Source organism: Sceloporus undulatus, chromosome 8, assembly GCF_019175285.1.
Source record: "Sceloporus undulatus isolate JIND9_A2432 ecotype Alabama chromosome 8, SceUnd_v1.1, whole genome shotgun sequence".
Lineage (NCBI taxonomy): Eukaryota > Metazoa > Chordata > Lepidosauria > Squamata > Phrynosomatidae > Sceloporus > Sceloporus undulatus.
In genome coordinates this window covers 22,583,218-22,602,269 of record NC_056529.1, presented here as the reverse complement: position 1 = coordinate 22,602,269, position 19,052 = coordinate 22,583,218, and the positions used below count along the sequence as shown (strand labels likewise).

General features: G+C 50.7%; 2 protein-coding genes and 1 long non-coding RNA gene across 9 annotated transcripts in view; 1 reads left to right on the top strand and 2 right to left on the bottom strand.

Annotated features, from left to right (window-relative positions):
• Window positions 1–3,245, bottom strand: part of LOC121914739 — a 36,583-nt gene extending 33,338 nt beyond the window's left edge. The window contains exon 1 of the long non-coding RNA XR_006100572.1: window positions 3,134–3,245. This is a non-coding gene — a long non-coding RNA (uncharacterized LOC121914739). The remainder of the gene's footprint in view (window positions 1–3,133) is intronic.
• Window positions 3,246–3,429: 184 nt separating this feature from the next.
• On the top strand, window positions 3,430–8,383 carry PSMD7 (proteasome 26S subunit, non-ATPase 7). The gene is given in 8 exon segments (XM_042438696.1): window positions 3,430–3,481; window positions 3,484–3,514; window positions 4,483–4,577; window positions 5,375–5,467; window positions 5,950–6,047; window positions 6,237–6,317; window positions 7,286–7,377; window positions 7,899–8,383. Coding segments are annotated over 8 exon segments (969 nt in total). The 5' UTR covers window positions 3,430–3,444; the 3' UTR covers window positions 8,341–8,383.
• A 3,773-nt stretch (window positions 8,384–12,156) lies between these two features.
• WWP2 (WW domain containing E3 ubiquitin protein ligase 2) overlaps window positions 12,157–19,052 on the bottom strand; it is a 35,534-nt gene continuing 28,638 nt past the window's right edge. For all 7 annotated transcript variants that reach the window (XM_042480890.1, XM_042480891.1, XM_042480892.1 and 4 more), the window contains 7 exons: window positions 17,242–17,375; window positions 16,926–17,066; window positions 16,099–16,219; window positions 14,651–14,755; window positions 14,027–14,123; window positions 13,767–13,839; window positions 12,157–13,638 (listed from right to left, as the gene is read on the bottom strand). In XM_042480890.1, the coding sequence (XP_042336824.1) occupies window positions 13,539–13,638; window positions 13,767–13,839; window positions 14,027–14,123; window positions 14,651–14,755; window positions 16,099–16,219; window positions 16,926–17,066; window positions 17,242–17,375 (771 nt within the window). In that variant the 3' untranslated portion in view covers window positions 12,157–13,538. The remainder of the gene's footprint in view (window positions 13,639–13,766; window positions 13,840–14,026; window positions 14,124–14,650; window positions 14,756–16,098; window positions 16,220–16,925; window positions 17,067–17,241; window positions 17,376–19,052) is intronic.

The window sequence follows — 19,052 nt, the reverse complement described above, 5'->3', positions numbered from 1 at the left end:
AATCGAACAATCGAGGTGTAACTTGTACAAATGCCACCAACGGGCCACACTTTTAAGCTTTGCCTATTTTTCGTGTGGGGGGGGCATTTTTGTTTTCACATTGTCTGGAGTTGATTTTAACTGCTATGCCTTTTCATTGAGACTATTCAGGGGATGGACAGCTGGCTGGAGATTAGTTTAAACATTGTAGTAGTTTAAATTTTGGATGGTTTTAAAATGTTTTCCTGTGCTGACTGGATTATTTTAATTGTTTTAAATATTGCTTTAATGTGTTTATATATATATATAGTATAACACACACACACACAAAACTTATCCCTCCATATTTGCTAGAGTAAGGGGCAGAAGACCCCCATGAAATGGAAAACCGCAAGTAACAAAAACACGTTTTTTACCTGAGGGACGGACACCTCTCTAGGACTCTCTAGGTCGGGGTAGGCAACCTTTTTGAGCCGGGGGCGGGGTTGGTGTCCCTCAGACAACCGGGGGGCCGAAGCCGGGAGGTGGAGCTTCCACCCCCGGGGCAGGGCCGCATGCTGGAGGCGGAGCTTCCACCCCAGGGCACATAGCCACCATCTTCTTTGCCGGCCCCTGACGGGGCCCCAGGCCCTGTCAGAGGCAGGAAAGAGCCGGCGGGGACCGCCAGCGCTGGAGGCCTCCCCGTCTTTGCTGGCTCCTGACCGCAGGGCCCGCTGCCGCCGTCGGAGCCCTCCTGGAGGGCCCATGCGACGGCAACTGGCCTCCCAGCGGGCCCCTGGGAGGCCAGTTTCTGTCCCTTGGGCCCTCCAGGAGGGCTCCTGCGACGCAGCGGGCCTCCCAGAGGCCCATGCCTTTGCTGGGGTCCTCCAGGAGGGCCCAAGGGACAGAAACTGGCCTCCCAGGGGCCCCTGCTGCTGCCACTGGAACCCTCCTGGAGGGACCCTGCGAACGGCAACAGGCCTCCCAGGGCCCGCTGCCGCCGCGTTGGAGCCCTCCTGGAGGACCCTGGTGAAGGCAACTGCCTCCCAGGGGCCCCTGCTGCCATCGCAGGAGCCCTCCTGGGAGGGAACTGCGATGGCAACGGGCCTCCCAGGGCCCACTGCCGGCCGTTGACCCCTGGGGACCCTGGTGCAGCAAGGGCCTCGGGAGGCCCTCCGTCGCAGGAACCTCCTGGAGGCCCGGACGCACTGGCCCCCAGGGGCCCGCTCCGTGAGGCCCTCCTGGGGCCCCAGCGGGGCAACTGCCTCCCAGGGCCCCTGCTGTGCAGGAGCCCTCCTGGGGGCCCCACGCAGCAACAGCCTCCAGGGGCCCCTGCCATCGCAGGAGCCCTCTGGGGGCCCCAGAGCGGCAAAGGGCCTCCCAGAGGCCCTTGCGGCTGCTGAGCCCCGTTTTTACCCATTGATTGGCGATGCCACACATGTCTTTCTATTGCTATTTTATGTTTCCTTGCTACTGACACTTAAATGACTCTTAGGCCAAGGAAGCCCCTTTGTAACATCCTCTCATTGCTTTAAACTCCCCTGTATTTCAGCACACGGGGAGAGGTTTATCCATTTTGGATTTCCGTTGATATGTATGGACATCATGATTGCATTGGTTCTATATGGATATTTGGTCATTGGTATTTCATCTCTTTTCTGGCTGTATCCGTAATAAATGATGATGATGATGATGATGAGATGATGATGATGATGAGATGATGATGATATGTGAAGATGTATATGTATGTGGCAGGTAGTATGGCTATGAACAAGAATTCAAAGGAGAAGAGGAATAATTTGGGGAAGAAGAAAAGGATAGAGTACGATGTGTAGGGAGGCAAGAGAATGGAACACGGTGAAGGATTTGGAAGGAGATGGTCTATGGGAAAGGAAGAAAGGCCAGGGAGAGGGAAGGAATGAGGCTGGAAGGAGAAGAGAAGGAAACGGCATCATCACCCATCATTAATCCTATTGACTTAGTCAGAGGGATTCGTCTGTACTCTAGAAAGAAGTGTGTGGTGTTGTTTGTTTTGTCCTGAGGATGTAAGATGATTTGCTTTACAAAGCCTGTTTACAAAACAATGCAATGGAAGGCTTGTAACGTTTTACATTCTAACCAATACAACTTTATAAACATTTTTAAAAAAGCACGGCAAAGCTTCTTTGTGGTTTGAGGTCGCGTGCCGCTGGCGGCCTTTGGTTTTCTTTTTGGGGCTGTTTCCTCCTTTGTAAGGCGCTCTCCTCTGTAAAGCGGCCTGTGGCACGATGGAAGAAACATAGTCATAACAGTCATCAATGCTTGATGGTTGGTTTGTGACAACTAACAGAGTATTTTCACCCAGTTGTTGTTGTTGTTGTTGTATGGCATGATTTATATCCCGCTCGTCTTCTCAGGGCGGCTTACACAAACATTTTGAAAAAACACCACACGGTTAAAAACATACAAAATATTATAGTAAAACAGAATTAAACTGTACAATAATTGAAACAAATGCAATGCGCCCACTCCGGGCCCCCACAACAACCCAGCTCCCAGAATGCCATAGCCTTAGGCAGAAAAGAGTTGGCTATTTCTCCAGTGTAGATGCAGCCTTTGACTTGGACTTGTTTATTAGCCGCCTCTGCCAGAGAGCTCCATGCCATAACGAAGTGCAGTTCCCAGAATGCCATAGCACTGAGCCACAGTAGTTAAAGTGGCCCCAAACTGGGCTGCTTCTGCAGCCCCTGAGCGGCCTCCCTCCAGGGCTGTTTTCTTTGTTTTCGGTGGCTGCATGAGGAAGCAATTAACTGTTTCAATTGCACTGTTTTTAAGCCCTTTATCTTTTTAACTGCGTAACACTGTGGAGGTTTAATGCTACTTGAATGTTCGCTTCTGTATGCTTTTAACTGTAAGCCTTGAGTTCCAACTCTGAGGGGAAAAGGGGGGCAAATAAAGGTAATCAACAAATGATACAGATAAAATAGCAAAAATGACAATAATACTTCTGCCTTGACGAGGATAACTTATACACTTATAAAGCTAACCATAACTAAGCGGTTTCCCGCCTCTTTGTCAGACTAAGGCTCCCAAAATGGGGCTCCTCCTTTTTGCCCTCTTAAATATGGCGCCCGGCGAGAGAGACTTTTCCAAGATGGCGCCCCTCTTCCTGTGAAGTTAGGGGTAAAGGACGTACCTCGTGACCCGGTTCAGGAGCCAATGGGAACTGGCCGCCTCCTGCCCTTCCCATGATGGCGCCACCTTCCGTCACAGTTGGGTGAAAGGGAGGCGCCTTCCCTCAACTCCGCCCTCCTTCCAATGACCGACCAATCAGGACACGCTTTCTCCCCACCTCCCAAGATGGCGGAGGTAGTTCGCGCCTCCCAGCGCCGCCGCTGCGCAGTGCATGCCGGGAGCGGCGTGTGATCCGAGGGAGCGAGGGCCGCCAGCGGACTACTTCCTCGAAGCGCCTGCTTTTTAGCCTCTGCCGCCGCGGCCGCGATCGCCATGCCGGAGCTGGCCGTGGAGCGAGTGGTGGTCCATCCCTGGTGCTGCTCAGCGTCGTCGACCACTTCAACGGTGAGGCGCTGCTGAGTCATGGGCCTCCTCTGCCCCGCGCTCTGCACATGCTCAGGGGCTATGCGCCCCAGACTCGGGGAAGGAGCCAGAGGAGAGGACTACAACCCCCACAATCCCCGTCAGGCCATTGTTTTCACGGACTGCCACTCCAGAATCCCCCGCAGACAAGTCCATCGTCCTTGTTCACTGCGACCCCAGAATCCCCTGATTAGTGAACTATAGCCACCAGCATCCCCCGCTGTCATTGGATTTGAGGACTACAACTCCCAAAACCCCAGTAAACTGATTCTCCTGTCGATCCATTGTTTTTTATGGACTACATCCCCCAGAGTCCCCCACAATTCATTGTTTTTTACAGATATAAATTCCCAGAACCCACTGTCAATGATTTAGGGACTGCAACTCCCAGAATCCCCCACCAGTCCATTGTTTTTTCTGGACTGAGACCCCCAGAGTCCACCCAGCATTGACCAGAGCTGCCAGTCCCCCACCAGCCACTGTTTTTTATGGGCTTCAGTTCCCAGAATCCCCTGCCAGCCCATTGCTTTATGCGACTCCCAGAACCCTCGTCAATGTTTTTATGGACTGCAACTCCCCAAATCCCCCCATTAGGGATATAACTCCCAGAATCCCCCCAGCCATTGTTTTTAGGGTTTGCAAGTCCCAGAATTCCCCTCCAGACAATGCTGTTATGGATGACAACGGCTGAGCCCCGCCGGCCATTGCTACAAACCCCTTGCCTCCCCTTTTTAAAGGGTTCAAATGGGGGGGGTGTCAGAATAGCTTCTCTAAAGAAGAAGCCTCCCATCCCACCAACACAGCCTGGCAATCTGGGCACTTGCCCCAATCCCATTCACACACAGACAGCCCCCAAGTGGCTGCCTTGCACCAAGGGAGCTTGGTTCGGTTGTGGCCTTTCTTCATGGAGCGCGTCTCACCCTCCTTTCTCTCCTCTCCGTCTTGTTTTAGGATAGGAAAAGTGGGCAACCAGAAGCGAGTGGTCGGCGTCCTCCTGGGTTCCTGGCAGAAGAAGATTTTGGACGTCTCCAACAGCTTCGCAGGTAAAGGAGGATCACAGGCTCCTAGAGTCAGGAGAGACCCCAAGAAGGGCTCTGATCCAGCCCAACCCCTTTATTCTGCCCTGCAGGAACTCTCCATCAAAGCATCCCCATCGACAGATGGCCATCCAGCCTCTGCTTAAAGACAGCCTCCAAAGAAGGAGACTCCATCACAGTCTCCAAGGGAAAGTGTTCCACTGTCGAACAGGCCTTGCTCTCTGGAAGTTCCTCCTAATGTTGAGCTGAATCTCTTTTCCTGGAGCTTGCATCCATTGCTCTGTATTCCCCATTCTCTGGAGCAGCAGAAAACAAGCTTGCTCCCTCCTCAATATGACATCCCTTCAGATATTTAAACAGACCATTTATATCAACTGTTAACCTTCCAGGCTAAACATACCCAGCTCCCTAAGTCTTTCCTCATAAGGAATGGGGGTTTCCAGACCTAGAAGTTTCTGCTAATGTTGAGCTGGAATCTTTATTCCTGGAGCTTGCATCCATTGTGTCCTTTTTTCTGGAGCAGCAGGAAACAAGCTTGCTCCCTCCTCAATATGGCCTCCCTTCAAGTATTTAAAGAGAGCTATCATGTCACCTCTTAGCCTTCTCTTCTGCAGGATAAACATCCCCAGCTCCCTGAGTCACTCCTCATAGGGCATGATTTCCAGCCCCTTCACCATTTTCATCAAAGCGTACAATAGCAAGAGACTCCCAAGGACCATTCAAATTGCTACAGTGATGGCGTGCTTCCGTTTGCATTGGGAGTACACTCGCCATAAAATAACAAACAACCCTTTTCTTTGCAGTCCCCTTTGATGAAGATGATAAAGATGACTCCGTGTGGTTTTTGGACCACGACTACCTGGAGAACATGTACGGGATGTTCAAGAAAGTCAATGGTAAGAAGCGCTCAGCTTGCAAGAGGCACGGCAGACTTGGTTGCTGTGAAGAGCTTGACAGTGTGCTTTAAATAATTTGGCTCTAGTACCTCCTGGCTGGCTAATTATTATAGAAAGATTATCATTGGATTGAATCTGGTGATTTTTACCATTAAGGGCAGAATAGATTGTTAACTATGGCTGGTTACAGGGGGTCAACAATTCCCTGGTTGCAGCAACTCCACTGGCTGCCAGTCTGTTTCTGGGCGCAATGCAAGGTGTTGCTGATGAACTACAAAGCGCACTCTCTCTCTCTCTCAGGTCTAGTTTATCTAACTGTACTTTATTTCAGTGAATAAAACTAAGACCCCAGTGCTTCAAAGTGGGTTTTCCATTAAAAGATCATTCTTGGTCCTGGAGGGTCTCTTAGATATGAGCCTGTTCCAGCTCCTCCGCGTCCTCTTGACTCTTTCCCTCTCCATGTGACTTTTCTTCTTCCTTAGCCAGAGAACGGATTGTGGGCTGGTACCACACTGGGCCCAAGCTGCACAAGAACGATATTGCTATCAATGAGCTCATGAAGAGATACTGCTCAAACTCGGTAAGGGATGCTCTTGCAACTGCAGATCCGATTACATTATTTGTGTCCATGTTTCAGAACCATGTTTAGAAAGAGGGGCCCATTAAGCAAAGTCAGGTGGTGACATGTTCCTCCTTTTTTCCCACCAGGCAGGGTGTTACCTGTTGCTTTGGAGCAGCAACTGGTGCTAACAGGGTTATTTCCACTTAGGTCCTGGTAATTATCGATGTGAAGCCCAAGGACCTGGGGCTGCCCACAGAAGCATACATCTCTGTCGAAGAAGTTCATGATGTGAGTAGCAGTACCTTGGCTCCGTATGGTGCACTTCCCTTCTTTACCTTTCAGTGTCAGCCAAGTGGTCCCTTTCTTTTGGGGGGCCAGGTGAGCAGGAGGTGACACCTTCCTCTCAGGCACCAAACCTGTACAGCTTCCAGTGAGACCTTTATAGCATTACTTTGGCACCCAAGTTATCACCTGCCCTTGAGCCACTCCAACCACCACAGATGCCATATGTCTGAATTCAGACACTCCAGTAACACAGCAGACACAGTACAAGAATAATGTATTAAGCAGAAGTTCAGTATACATTTACAGAAGTTATAGTTACAAAATCTCAGGGCTTAATTTCTACTGTTACTTAACTGATCTAACTCCTACTTGACTCACTTTCCCTGTCTCTTCATAATCCTATGTTAGCCCAAGACACACTCCTTCCTTCACTGCCTTCTCTAACTCTCACCAGTGCTCTCTCATTGACTGCTCTCTCGCACTGACTGTCCTCCCCACCAGCTTTCCTAGAATCCCATTCAGATGCTCAGCAAAGCATGGACTCCTTCAGCATTCCATGATCACATCCCCTTCAAGCAGCTCACTGACCTTATTACACACACTGCACCTCACATACACAACAACATTTTTACAAAAGACCAGAACATCACACTGCTCCCCCCCCCCCCCACTAAAAAAACCCAGAAGCTGCTAGGCATAAGCACCTTATGCAGAATTTCTGAACAGAAATTCTATTCCTCTTTCATTTGGGGCACAAGGGCCTTTTCCCACAGGTCTCTTCAGGTCCTGCTTTTGTTGCACAGCTCTCTGCTGGTTTTCTGCAGCAAATTCAATTCCCAAAGATTTGGAACCTCCCCAACCCACAACTGCCCTACAAGCACACCTTTCTTGCCCAGGAGTGGATTGGCAGTGCCACGTAACACCTGTTCTCTGACCCTGACTGGTTGTTGTTCTGCTCTTGCATCCCAAAGGATGGGACGCCAACTTCCAAGACATTTGAGCATGTAACCAGTGAAATTGGAGCCGAGGAAGCCGAGGAGGTTGGCGTAGAGCATTTGCTACGGTAAAGAATTGTTTGGTCTCCCACTACTAAGCATTCTTGAGTTTCTGCTTTGCTTAATCTTTAATCCTCCAGACAAGGAAAGGAGGCAGGTTCGAGTAGTTCTTTTCTTGCAGGTGAAAAATGCATTCAAGGGGTCTTTAGAGAGACAGTCATGTTAGTTTGTTGTAGCATAATAAGGATAGGGGAGGTGGGAGAAGAAAAGGATTTTTATCCAGCCAAAGAAGCTATGGTCCTTCCTTCAAGATAGTGATTTGTGTCCTAAAACACTGGGCCTGAAGAGGCTGGAGATGGAAGTGGCAAAAATGCCTAACCTTGTCTTCCTGAATGTGCAAAGAAGAGTTCCATTGCTTTGTACAGCCAATGCTGACTTTTTGTATGTTTTAACTATCCTGAAAAGCCTTTTTAATTTGTGACCTGCTTGGAGTCATAGTCTTAGGGGAAAGTTAGATTATAAATAAAGATGCGGATGATACCACCCCCAGCTGAGTCCTCTTTTCTCTCTCTCTCCCTGGCTTTTCCAGCGACATCAAAGACACCACCGTGGGCACGCTTTCCCAGCGTATCACAAACCAGGTCCATGGCCTGAAGGGACTGAACTCCAAGCTCCTGGACATCCGGGGCTACCTGGAGCGTGTGGCCCTGGGCAAGCTGCCCATTAACCACCAGATCATCTACCAGCTCCAGGACGTCTTCAACCTGCTGCCTGACGTCAACTTGCAGGAGTTTGTCAAGGCCTTCTACCTGAAGACCAACGACCAGATGGTGGTGGTCTACTTGGCCTCGCTCATCCGCTCCGTGGTCGCCCTCCATAACCTCATCAACAACAAGATTGCCAACAGGGATGCCGAGAAGAAGGAGGGGCAGGAGAAGGAGGAGAGCAAGAAGGAGAGGAAAGATGAGAAGGACAAGGACAAGGAGAAAGGCGAGGCCAAGAAAGAGGAGATCAAGAAGGAGAAGAAGTAGCCTAGGAGTTTGCATTTCTAAATTAAAAGTTTTGCCAACTGAACCCCGCTGCTGTTGCTGAAGGTTCTTGGTTAACCTTGGCCAGGTTAGTGTCTGGGGATAGGAAGTGAATTTGTGCCCTGTGGCATCTCTGTGTAAACGGACCCTGTGTGTCACTCGAGTCAGTAGCTCCCATTGGAAGGGATTCGTGTTGGCATCTGCCTTAGCGTGCAAGAAATGGGAGGTCCAGGCAATTGGGGCATAATGGGAGGCACAGAAAGCCTCCAGTGGATTATTATCAGGCATAGAGCTCTCCACATCAGTCCCCCAAGGCTGGGTGAGTGTTGCAGCGGCGCTACCATTTTGGTTCTGGGGACTAGTTAATGCCCTGCCCCTCGCCAGACTCAAGGCAAGTGGTTGCTGCTCTTCTCCTCTCTCTTGTTTGGAGGAGCAGCAAGGTGCAGAGTAGGCCAACCTTCCAGGTACAGTACTCTGTTTTCTGGGTTCCTTTTCCATGGCTCCTTTACTACTGGTCTCCCACCGCCAGGGAGCAGCAGTAGGTCTTTGCAGATGAAGGCTTTCAAAACCCAACCCTCACCTTTATTATTTTTGTGTTTTACTCAGCTTTGCTGAAGTTAATGCCAAAAACCTGCCAGGCAGCCTTCAGTAGCTCTCTGTTTTAAGTCAGGCACAGAACTCAAAGAGAGCTTCTTGAGCTGACCTGAGCTCCGTCTCCATTCAAATCCTTGCTCTTCCTGGGGCTGAGGATTTTCTAGCGCTCTGCTCTTTCTTTGGCTGGCCAGTGAAACAGGAGCTGTCCAAGGCCAATCCCCAGAGGAGAGGGGGAGAGGACTGCAAAGTGAGCCCCCACTCGCTTGCCCCTCTTAATCGCCAACAGAAAGGGCCTGTTAAGGATTGGCAGCATCCCTCTTAAGTGGCTTTGGCAAGATGTTGATGGACTCCAGAAGGGCTTTTCAGCAGGGCAGGATGCAGGGCAGCGGAGCAGAAGGAGGCAGCCCAAAGCTCTTGCTGTGTCTCCGCCTATCCAAACCAAAGCCAGGCTTCATCAGAAGCCCCAGGGCTGCTACTGGCAAAGGAGAGACAGCAGCTTATCTCAAGCCCAGCTACCCATTGATGCAAGACTGAATAATGTCAGATGTTACCTCATTAATGGCCACAGGGAGCTGCCTCTGGCTAGAAGGAAACCCCATTTTATGGGGGAAAGGCAGGGTAGAAGCACAGAGCTGAAAGATACCACAAGGGCCATCCAGTCCAATCCCTTTCTGCCATGCAGGAACTCTCAGTCAAAGCATCCCTGACAGATGACCATCCAGCCTCTGTTTAAAGACCTCCAAAGAAGGAAACTCCACCACTCTGAGGGAGCATCTTCCACTTTCAAATAGCGCTGACTATCAGGAAGTTCCCCCTAATGTTGAGGTGGAATCTATTTTCCAGTAGCTTACATCCATTGTTCCATGTCTTAGTCTCTGGAGCAAGCAGAAAGCAAGCTTGAAATACTTAAACAGGGCTATTGTATCACCTCTTAAGGTACCCCTGCATCTTCTTCCTAGGCATCTTCTCTTTGCTGCTATGCCTGGGACAGAGCATCAGTGTGACCCAAGTCAGTCATGTAGGAGACAGAAAAGAGAGGGGGGCAATTTGGATTTGGGTGCGGGATCACTCAGGATCAGCACTCAGAGCTTGCTGGGCAGCTAGGACCATCCATGTTTTAGTGAAACAACGTCTGGCCTGTGGTGGGGCCTCTGTGTGGCAGATCTGGCTTGGTTTTGCTAGAATTATCCACTGCATTTCCCAGGAGCCGCCCTGGATCCTGTCCAATGATTTCTCTCTTGTTGCCGTTTCCTTCTGGCGACTGCACTGCAGAGGACTCTGGCAGAAGGGAGGTTTCCTAGCCCACAGTACAGTGTTTTGAGTATTGGACTAAAACTCCAGGAGGGCAGGGTTTGGAGCCCAGCTCCCCCTTAGGACAATCCTGGCTAGGGCTGATGGATGCTGTAGTCCAAGATCTGGAGGGCAATTCCTATCTGACTTAATTGGTTGGTTGGAGATTGGACCCAGGGCCAAGTACATGAAAGTATGTGGTCTACCACTGGGCTATGGCTCTGGCTCAGGAAAGTTACTTTTTGGACTCCAGAATGCCCCCAGCCAACTATCCTAGGAGCTGTTGTCCAAAAAAAGGATTTTTTCCCCAAGTTCTGAGGCCCTCCTTGTTGCTTGCCTGACATCGGGGTTATGTGTTCAGTCCATCTGTTTGGTCTTCTCTGGCTAGCAAGCAATGTCTCCCCCAGGCTCACTTCTGTTACCTTTGGCCCCTAGAAGGCAGTCCAGTGAAAAACCCTGGCCTCTCTTCCATTTCCTTTGTATTTGTTTTGGATTTTTAAAGAAAAGCAGTCTCCGTGCGCCGATTCCAAAATGGGCCTTGCCCTCCCTGTTGGCCCCCAGCCGCACATGTTCCAGCCACCCCACGCTGCCCCATTTCCCCATCTGGGAGATGGAGGAACAGAAATTGTTGGTGGGGAGACCATGAGAGCTCGAGCCGGAGGATGGCAAACCTCAGACCCAAAGAAAGCCCTTCCAAGTGATGATCACACCCGGCGCTGGTGGGGGATGGATCCACCTCTGGGGAGGAAGAGGGTGGGAAAGGAGGTTTTTGCAGGCCAAAAAAGGCCATGCGGGGCCTGGCATCCTGACTTCCCAGAGCAGCTCTCTTACAGGGGGAGAGTGCCCCCCCCCCCACATCTGAAAGCAATGGGAATACAAGGCTGGCTGGCTGGCTGCCCCCGAGAACAGGGCTGTCTTCTTTTCCCGCTCAGCTCAAAGCCAAGTTTTGACCTGGGCCAAGTCAAACATGTTTTGCTGCGTCTCCTGCCAGCCCTTCCTCTGCCCACAAAGCAGCTCACTGCCTCCAGGGACAACTTGGTGCTTTAAAAAGGGGGGAGACCCCTCTTCCTTCCATCCCTTCTTCCTCTTCCTCAGCTGGCTTTTGCAAATTCTCTCGTCCCACCTTGGTGAAAAGAATCTTATCTTCTAAAATTACACCCAAACCTTTCTTTTCCTTCCTTCCATTGTGCTCTTTGTAACACTGGGACTTCCTCCCCAAATTCTGCTCGGGAAGATCTGTCCTCATCTGTCTGTCTTGATAGCTGAATGACTGTTCAGTAGGAAAACTAGTTCTCTTGCTGTTTCCCCACATCAGATGCTAGCTTCCAAATTCATGAGAACATAATGAGCTCGTGTGCCATCCCTGCTATGGCTTCCTTGGCACCAGGCTTGCTCAGTTTGGGAAGCTGGAAGGGGCAGGAGACAAGGCGGCTGAGATCAAAATGTCCCAGGACGGCTGGAAAAGGTGGCTCTCTTGTTCCAGTGGGAAGGAAACACACGTCTTCCCAGCCCTTTGCAGAAACGCACATTTCAAACAAGGAGAAAAGACGGCGTTGCATTGCATTGGGTGCTACCCCTGTCTACCTTTGTGTTTGGAAATATCTCTATTCAAAACAATGTGAAAAGATCAGGTGAGGGAGACAAAGGTGGCCAGCCAGCTCCACACTTGGACCAGTATTTGTGCTTTGTACTTGGCTGGCTGATGTGGTTTTTAAAAGCAGGGCAATGTTACCCGCTTTTGCCAAGGGCACATTCTCTTAGCTTCCTTTTCACCAGAGCCCCAAAAGGCAGAAATCTCTACCAGAAGCCAGGCACACAAGACAAGAATTGCACTCTTAATTCTGCATGACAGGTGTCAGGTCCGCCACCAGTGCTCCCAGTCCATCCCACTGCTTCCCCGCTGGGCGCCTGAAGCACAGAGGGCAGACACAAAGCCCACAAGCAGCTGCGGATGTTTTATTGCACAAGAAATTGGTATCACTGAGGCAGGATGGTGCAGTACAAAACTATCCAGGATCCCCATCAAAAGCCATTGCAATTCTTTGTATCCACAGACATTTATATACAGATTTATATATTTATATATATATATACACACACACACACACTCTCTCTCTCTTTGCAGAGGCTGAGACACAAACACTCACCCCACACGCAGGGCAGGGAGACGCACACAACCTTTTGGGAGCCTGAACATTCATTTTCATTCTGGGATGTGACTCTGGACTTACTCCCAGATACCCCACACGCAGGCACCACACAACCCTAGGATCAAACTCACACACACAAATCTTGGGAGTGGGATTCTTCTCGTCCTTTCAGGACATGAGGCCAGAGTTGTGGTTTCCCTGCAGCAGAGACCTCCCTCCAGCTCTGCAACTCTTTGGGTACGGACGCTTCTACCAAAGCTGCCCTGTTCTTGCAAGACTCAGTGGGCACCAAGGTAGAGGGCTGGGGGGGATGCAGTGGGGTGGCAGGCTCTTCCTCTACCCCTGAAGCCAGGGTCAGCTGCGCTGGGGGCAAGTGGGTACTCTTTGCTAGTTTGAACAGTTCCCTCAGAGCAGGGCCAAGTGAAGATAGCTTTCCTGGGCACACAAAAGGGTTGCAGATTGCTTGCAAGCCCCACCCAGGGTCACATTTTTGATTTTTAATTTTACTTCAGGGTTTTTTTTCCCCAAAATCAGGTGGGTCTGGAAGAAGCAAAGACCTTCCTCACTTGGCCCAGGACGAAAGGAAGAGGAGCAGAGAGGGAGGAAATCAGAAAGGACTTTGCCTTGGATTCTGGCAGTCTCTGGCCATCATCCCCAGCTCTTTTTTGCCTTATGCTGGGGAAGGAGGAGAGGTTGGGGGAAGAGATTCCCCAAAGTGCTCATTCGTTTATGCTTTGTGGTTGAAATAATGACCTGGGGGTAAGGAAGCGGGTGTCTGGCAAGGCAGCTTGCAACCACGGCCCACTACATCCAGACACAGCAGAGGATTTGGGAGCCTGGCAAGGGGAAAAGGTGGTCTGGGAACACTTGGAGATGGGGCTCACATCTGCCCTGCCAGGTGGGCACATGTTGCAGCTGCTTCTTTGGTGTTGAGTGGTTTGACAGACTGAGATGGCAGGGAGAGCCAGGTGCTGCCCTAGACTTAGCGGAGGGGGGAGAGAACCTTCTGCCGCCTCCAGCCATCCCAACTGCAGGATCTCTCAGCGCCTGAGCTTTGGACCTCCACAAGTCAGCCCCCAGCTATCATCCTGGTGGGAGGACTATTTTTGCTCCCCTCCCAGGAGCCCAGGGTGGTATGTTTTTCCCCAGAGGGCTTCTGGGTGCCCTTCACTCCTGCCCAAAGCCCTCTGTCTCCTCAATGGCGTAGAGAAGCTTCTCCTTCAACTGCTCATAGCTCTTGTAAGGAGGCAGGTCCAGGCGGTTGAAGCTGCCAGGGAGCAAAGGCAGACGGTCAGCACACAGCACCCCATAGCACACATTTTTGTTCCCCACATTTTGGAGAAGGACAAAAATCTTGCCTTCCCTCCACAAGCCCAGGCTTGGGACCCAACTCACCAGGTATGGCTCCGAGGCAGCCAGGTCTCCTTGCCCACCTTGTCGATACAGAACTTCTGGGGTCCGTTGCTGCCTGCCAGGGAAAGAGAGCATGGGGCCTTCAGCGTGCACTCATCCACCCAACAGGACGCAAGACCACACGGATGGCAACAGGCTGACATGTGCCATTAAGAATGCTGGTCGGCCACCCCTGGGCAACCCACAGCTGGAAGCCACCCTCCCAGTCTGCTCCCCCCACCAGCAAAGGGTGGCACAATTACCGATCAGCTCGGCAAATCCTCCCACAGGCAGGCGGCAGGTCCCCGTCACAAACTGCAGGAGACGGATCCTCTTCTCATTGTCCATCTCCTTGACCACCTGCAAACCACATGGTTGATAAGTGCGTAAGGATGGGCCACCTTCCACCACCACCATCTTTCTTTCTCCAAAGGATTTTTGGACAGACAGCTCCTCCAGAGCACAGCCCTGCCCTGTACAACCTCATAAAGCTCCTGGGGATCAGACAGAGTCCAATGAGAGCGAAAATCCCAGTTTGGGGACTAACAGCTGCTTGTAAGGCATGCTGACCCTTACGGGACAGAAGCCCTTCAGCTTCTCACTAGCACCCTCTCCTCCTGGGGGGCAGGTTAAGTGCTACGGTTATTTGGGCAAGAGGCAAATGCTGCCTGCATATGCTCAGAAGCATTTGCTTGGCTACCACTCCAGAGGTAAAGCCCCAGGTATGGAACCTCTTTTCCAACAGGAACGACTCCATCCTTGCTGGACACCCAAACCCCAGTAGCCAAATTATTCCCACCGTCCTTCACCCTTTTTGTTCCACCCCATGCAAGGCCCCTCTGCCAAGCCAGCCCAACACTGCCCTCCCTGATCCTTTTCCGTCTGACCTGCCAGAACCACTGGATCTGCTTGCTGTTCTTGGTGTAGTGCCGGTAAATGGTGTTCTTCTGCCAGTCACTCATGTCAATCTCCTGCATGCCACACAGCATGAGCTGCAAAGGGGGGGGGGGAGTACAAAGGAGCTTCAATTGCCTGGACGGCCCCACCGCGGCTGGCCAGCCCACTGTGGCACCTTGGCTGACAAACTACATGTGAGGAGCCCTCCCCTCCCTCCTTCCAACTGTCATCTTCTGGCCTGGAAGGGAGGGAAAGGACAGGCCCAACGCCATTGGGCCCGGCCTCAATTAAGAAGCTGAGCCCTCCCTCCAGTCCATCTGCCTTGGTCCAGGCCTCAGAGGGAGAGAAGAATGCTGGACCTGATCCCCTTTCCCTCCACCACCACCATTCCCGTCTCCTTTTGTGTCGTGTCTTTTTAGATTGTAACCCTGAGGGCAGGGAACGGTCTATTATCCCCTCTGTTGTAAGCCACCCAGATCCCCAGTGATTGGGCAGCATATAAATAAATCCTATTATTATTATCATCATCATCATCATCATCCCCAAAGAGGGTGTAAAGTCACTGTCCATGGACAAAATGGGTTAGAACAGATGCCATTGATCACATGTTCACAAAAGGGCCTGGAAATAAATCAAACCCTGGTAGTCCTGAAGAAGACAAATGGGGACTGTTAGAATTCGAATATATAGCTGCATTACTGTGGAATCAGTGTGTAGAGAGATCTTGTAGTATCTTCGAGACTAACTGAAAGAAAGAGGTTTGTAGCAGGAACTTTCAAAATCAAAAACTTCAGTCTACTACTTCAGATGTGTGTGTGTGTGCCCCCATCTTAGGCCTTACAAGCCATGTCTCAGAAAGGAGTCTCTTGAAAGGCAGCAATGGATGGATGGAAGGAAGGAAGGAAGGAAGGAAGGAGTTCTGGCATGGATGGAGTAGGGAGTCAACTTTTTAATAAAACATAACTGACTGTATGCTTGAAGCCTGGTTTATAAACTGTAAACTGTTTCTCTCTCCATAACAACTAGTAGTCAGCCGTCCATATCCATGGATTTTTTATCCATGGATTAAAGCATCCATGCCTTGAAAATATTTTTAAAATAGATAAATTCCAAAAAGCAAACCTTGATTTTGTCATTTTACTATGCTATTGAGCATCCATGGATTTTGGTATCCAAGGGGTTCCTGGAGCCAAATCCCATCGGATACCAAGGGTCTAACTGTAGCTCCTACGAAAAGCAAACCTCTCTTTTTCAGAAGAGGGCATTGCCGCACTGGGGGAGAGCAGCAGTACTAAGTTGCAACTGGTTCACTGGCTGACAAAATCCAGAGGAACTGGGAACTGATTCAACCGGTGCCAAGGAGTGATGGAGTCCCTCATCAGCCGGTGGCTGTAGCACAACTCAGAGCAAATGGCAGCTTCCAGAGAGCCTCCCTCACCTCCAGCTCCTTCTCATCAAAGTATCTCAGCCACTCCAGAGGCGCCACCTCATTGAAGCCGTCCAGGAAGGCCTTGGTCTGCTCCTCCACACCCCGCGTGAACCGCCAGTCCGTCAGCAGCCTGCAAGGAGGCAGAGAGCAACAAAGCAGTCATTAATCCTCAAAAGACAGTCCCCAAACGTTTCTCTCATCCTTGCTCCCATTGGCCTGTTACAGACTGCCAAAATAAAGCTGCTTCGGGTCTCTGGAGGTATGCTATTTAAATGATGCATGGGTCCTAAGAGTCCAGAGGTTGCGCCAAAGCCACACTCCATTCCTAAGCACTGGAGTGCAGCTTTGGTGCAGCTTCCAGATTCTTAGGATGCATGCATCATTTAAATAGCATACCTCCAAAGAGACCCAAAGCAGCTTTATTTTGGCAGTCTGTAACAGGCCTTAGTCTCCTTTAGCACAGCTCAGTGAGGTGGGTCCAGGATGTCCCCCATCTGTTCCAGATGACACATTTAGACTGCTTTGACCCCACTTTAATGGCCAAGGCTCCACCCTATGGAATCCTCTGATTTGCAATTCTGTAAGAGATCGCTTGAGACCGCTCTTCTGGAGACCTCCAGGGCCTCACCATTCTGCAAATCCCAGGATTTCACCAGGATCAGTGGAATCAGAACACTGTAACTCTGGGATTTGAGAGAAACCCTCATTCTGATGGAGGGAAGCTGAGCTTGTAGCACAAGTGGAGCCCAGCTTCAGAGGGGAATGCAGATCTGAGCTACAGTCAACCAATGCAGCGAGTGTACACCTGAAATCTCGTTCACACGTACACAACTCACATGATATACTCCTCCTTGTTCTCCTCGGTGACACAGATGCTCTCCCCACCCTCCTTCAGCTCATGGGTGGTCACTTTGCCCAGGATCTCCATGTCCTGAATGAAATACAGCTCCAGTCCACACTCTTCCAGGTTGTTCTCTCTGCAAAGGAGCCGGGAGGAAAGGAGACACGGGTGATAAACACCTGCATCACCACAAGGAAAGCTGGGATCCATATGTACCTCCTGCCCTTTAGTCTGTGAGGAATCCAGCCCAGCTGGATACTGGGAGCCAAACCCAAGGGAGGGGGGATCAGGGCTGGGGTGGGGGTACTGACTTGATCCAGACAATGGAGTTGTAGAACTCAGGATCGATAGACTCCAGGTCCTTGAGGGTTGGCCGCTTGTTGAGCATGCGCTTGTAGAAGGGCAAAGTGAAGCCGGTGTCGATGAACTTGCCATGATACAAAGCCTGCAGGTGAGGAGAGAAGGGGTAAGGCTGCATCAAGCTTCTGCCCCAGTGAGAGCTTTTGGTGAAAAATGCCCTGGTGGGAATGGGCCACAAAGAAAGACACAGAGCAATCCAAGCGGCCAAAGGCAGGCTGGGGAGGCTGAAGAGACATGGCTAGTGGGAGGGGATGCTGGGCCAGCCCCATGTCTACACTGCAGTTTTCTATACCACTGTTTGTAAATATGTAGTCCATATCTCATAGATACTACAGGTTAAAAAAACTGTTCCAAATTCATCAAACTGTCAATAGTCACCTTGAGCCCTTTAGATAAACTCTTTAAGAAAATATATAAAGAATATGACAACAACAGCAAAACCAGTTACACAATCTGAGCAAATAATCCGATCAGAGCAGGACAGAAAAACCTTCATTCCCAGCTTTTGTAACAGAAGTCATTAAAAAGCCTGGGGAAAATGGAACCCTCTTTATCCTGGATCCAAAGGGAACTTGCAGCACCTTTGAGACTAAGTGAGTAAAAGAAGTTGTAGCAGAAGCTTTCAGAGACTTCCATCTGAGGAAGCAGACAAAGTCTATGAAAGCATACACTACCACTTTCTCCCCTCAGTTGGACTCAATGGTGCTACAAGGTCCCTTTGCATAACAAAAGTCCAGACTAACACGGCTATGTCTCTGATCTTTTTATCCCGGTGCTCAAACAATAGTAAAATTGTGGGAGGGAGCAGGCACTAGATAAAAGGGCTGCTTGTGAGAAGGGCTTTGCAGAAGAAGATCTGGATGGGTCTTCCCAGGCCAGATGACAGGAGAGCAAGATAAAACCAAGAAGCGCTATTCGCACTCAAGAGCCCTAGGGACTCTTAAGACCCCAATAGCCCCACAGAAGCAAAAGCAAGCTGCAGGCACCTCCCAAATGGCCCCAGGGCAAGCTCAGTTCCTCCAGAGCTCTGTTGCCACAGACTGGCCTCGTAGGAGCCAAGAATAATCCAGACGCTTCTGGGCTGCGTCTGGAAGAAGCCAGCTGGCGGCGGGTGAGTAACAGTCTGGGGTTTGGGTAGGAGGGAGAGAAGGAGGCAAAGGAAAGGATCTCCCCTATTCCCCAGTCTTCATACCCCAAGGGCCAAAGCAGGTAAAAACACACCCAGGACTTGGGGACACAGAGCCACAGAGGAATGGGAAGCAGCCAGAGAGCAGGGCATCTGTGGGCTCCATCGGGAAAAAGCATCCTGAGGCGCCCACTGCTTCTCTCAGGGAAGGAAAGGCTGGAGCCGATAACGCTACCGACATTCCCTTTTCTCCACAGAGGCTGCAAAGACCTGATCACACACCTTCTCTGCTAGGGAACAGATATCCAAAGTGCTGGAGATTTCAGACAACACAGTTCCATGACACACACATTTTCCTCCCAAGGGCTGCCCAACTGGGCCCATACGTCTCCTGCCCCATGCGGTCTGGACTGGTTCCCTTCTCCTGGACAAAGGAGGCCTGTGTCAAAACCCAAAGGGCTGCAGCAGAACTGCCTCAGCTGCAAAATGAGTCTGAAGTTTCAGAAAATGAAAATAATGTCATTTTCCTCAAAAACTCTTATTTCCTCTTCTGCCGGGGGGGGGGGGGGGGGGGGGGTGGATTATTCCTTTCTGAGTTTTCAGAATGCCTGAATAGGCATGATCACCATCCCAGCA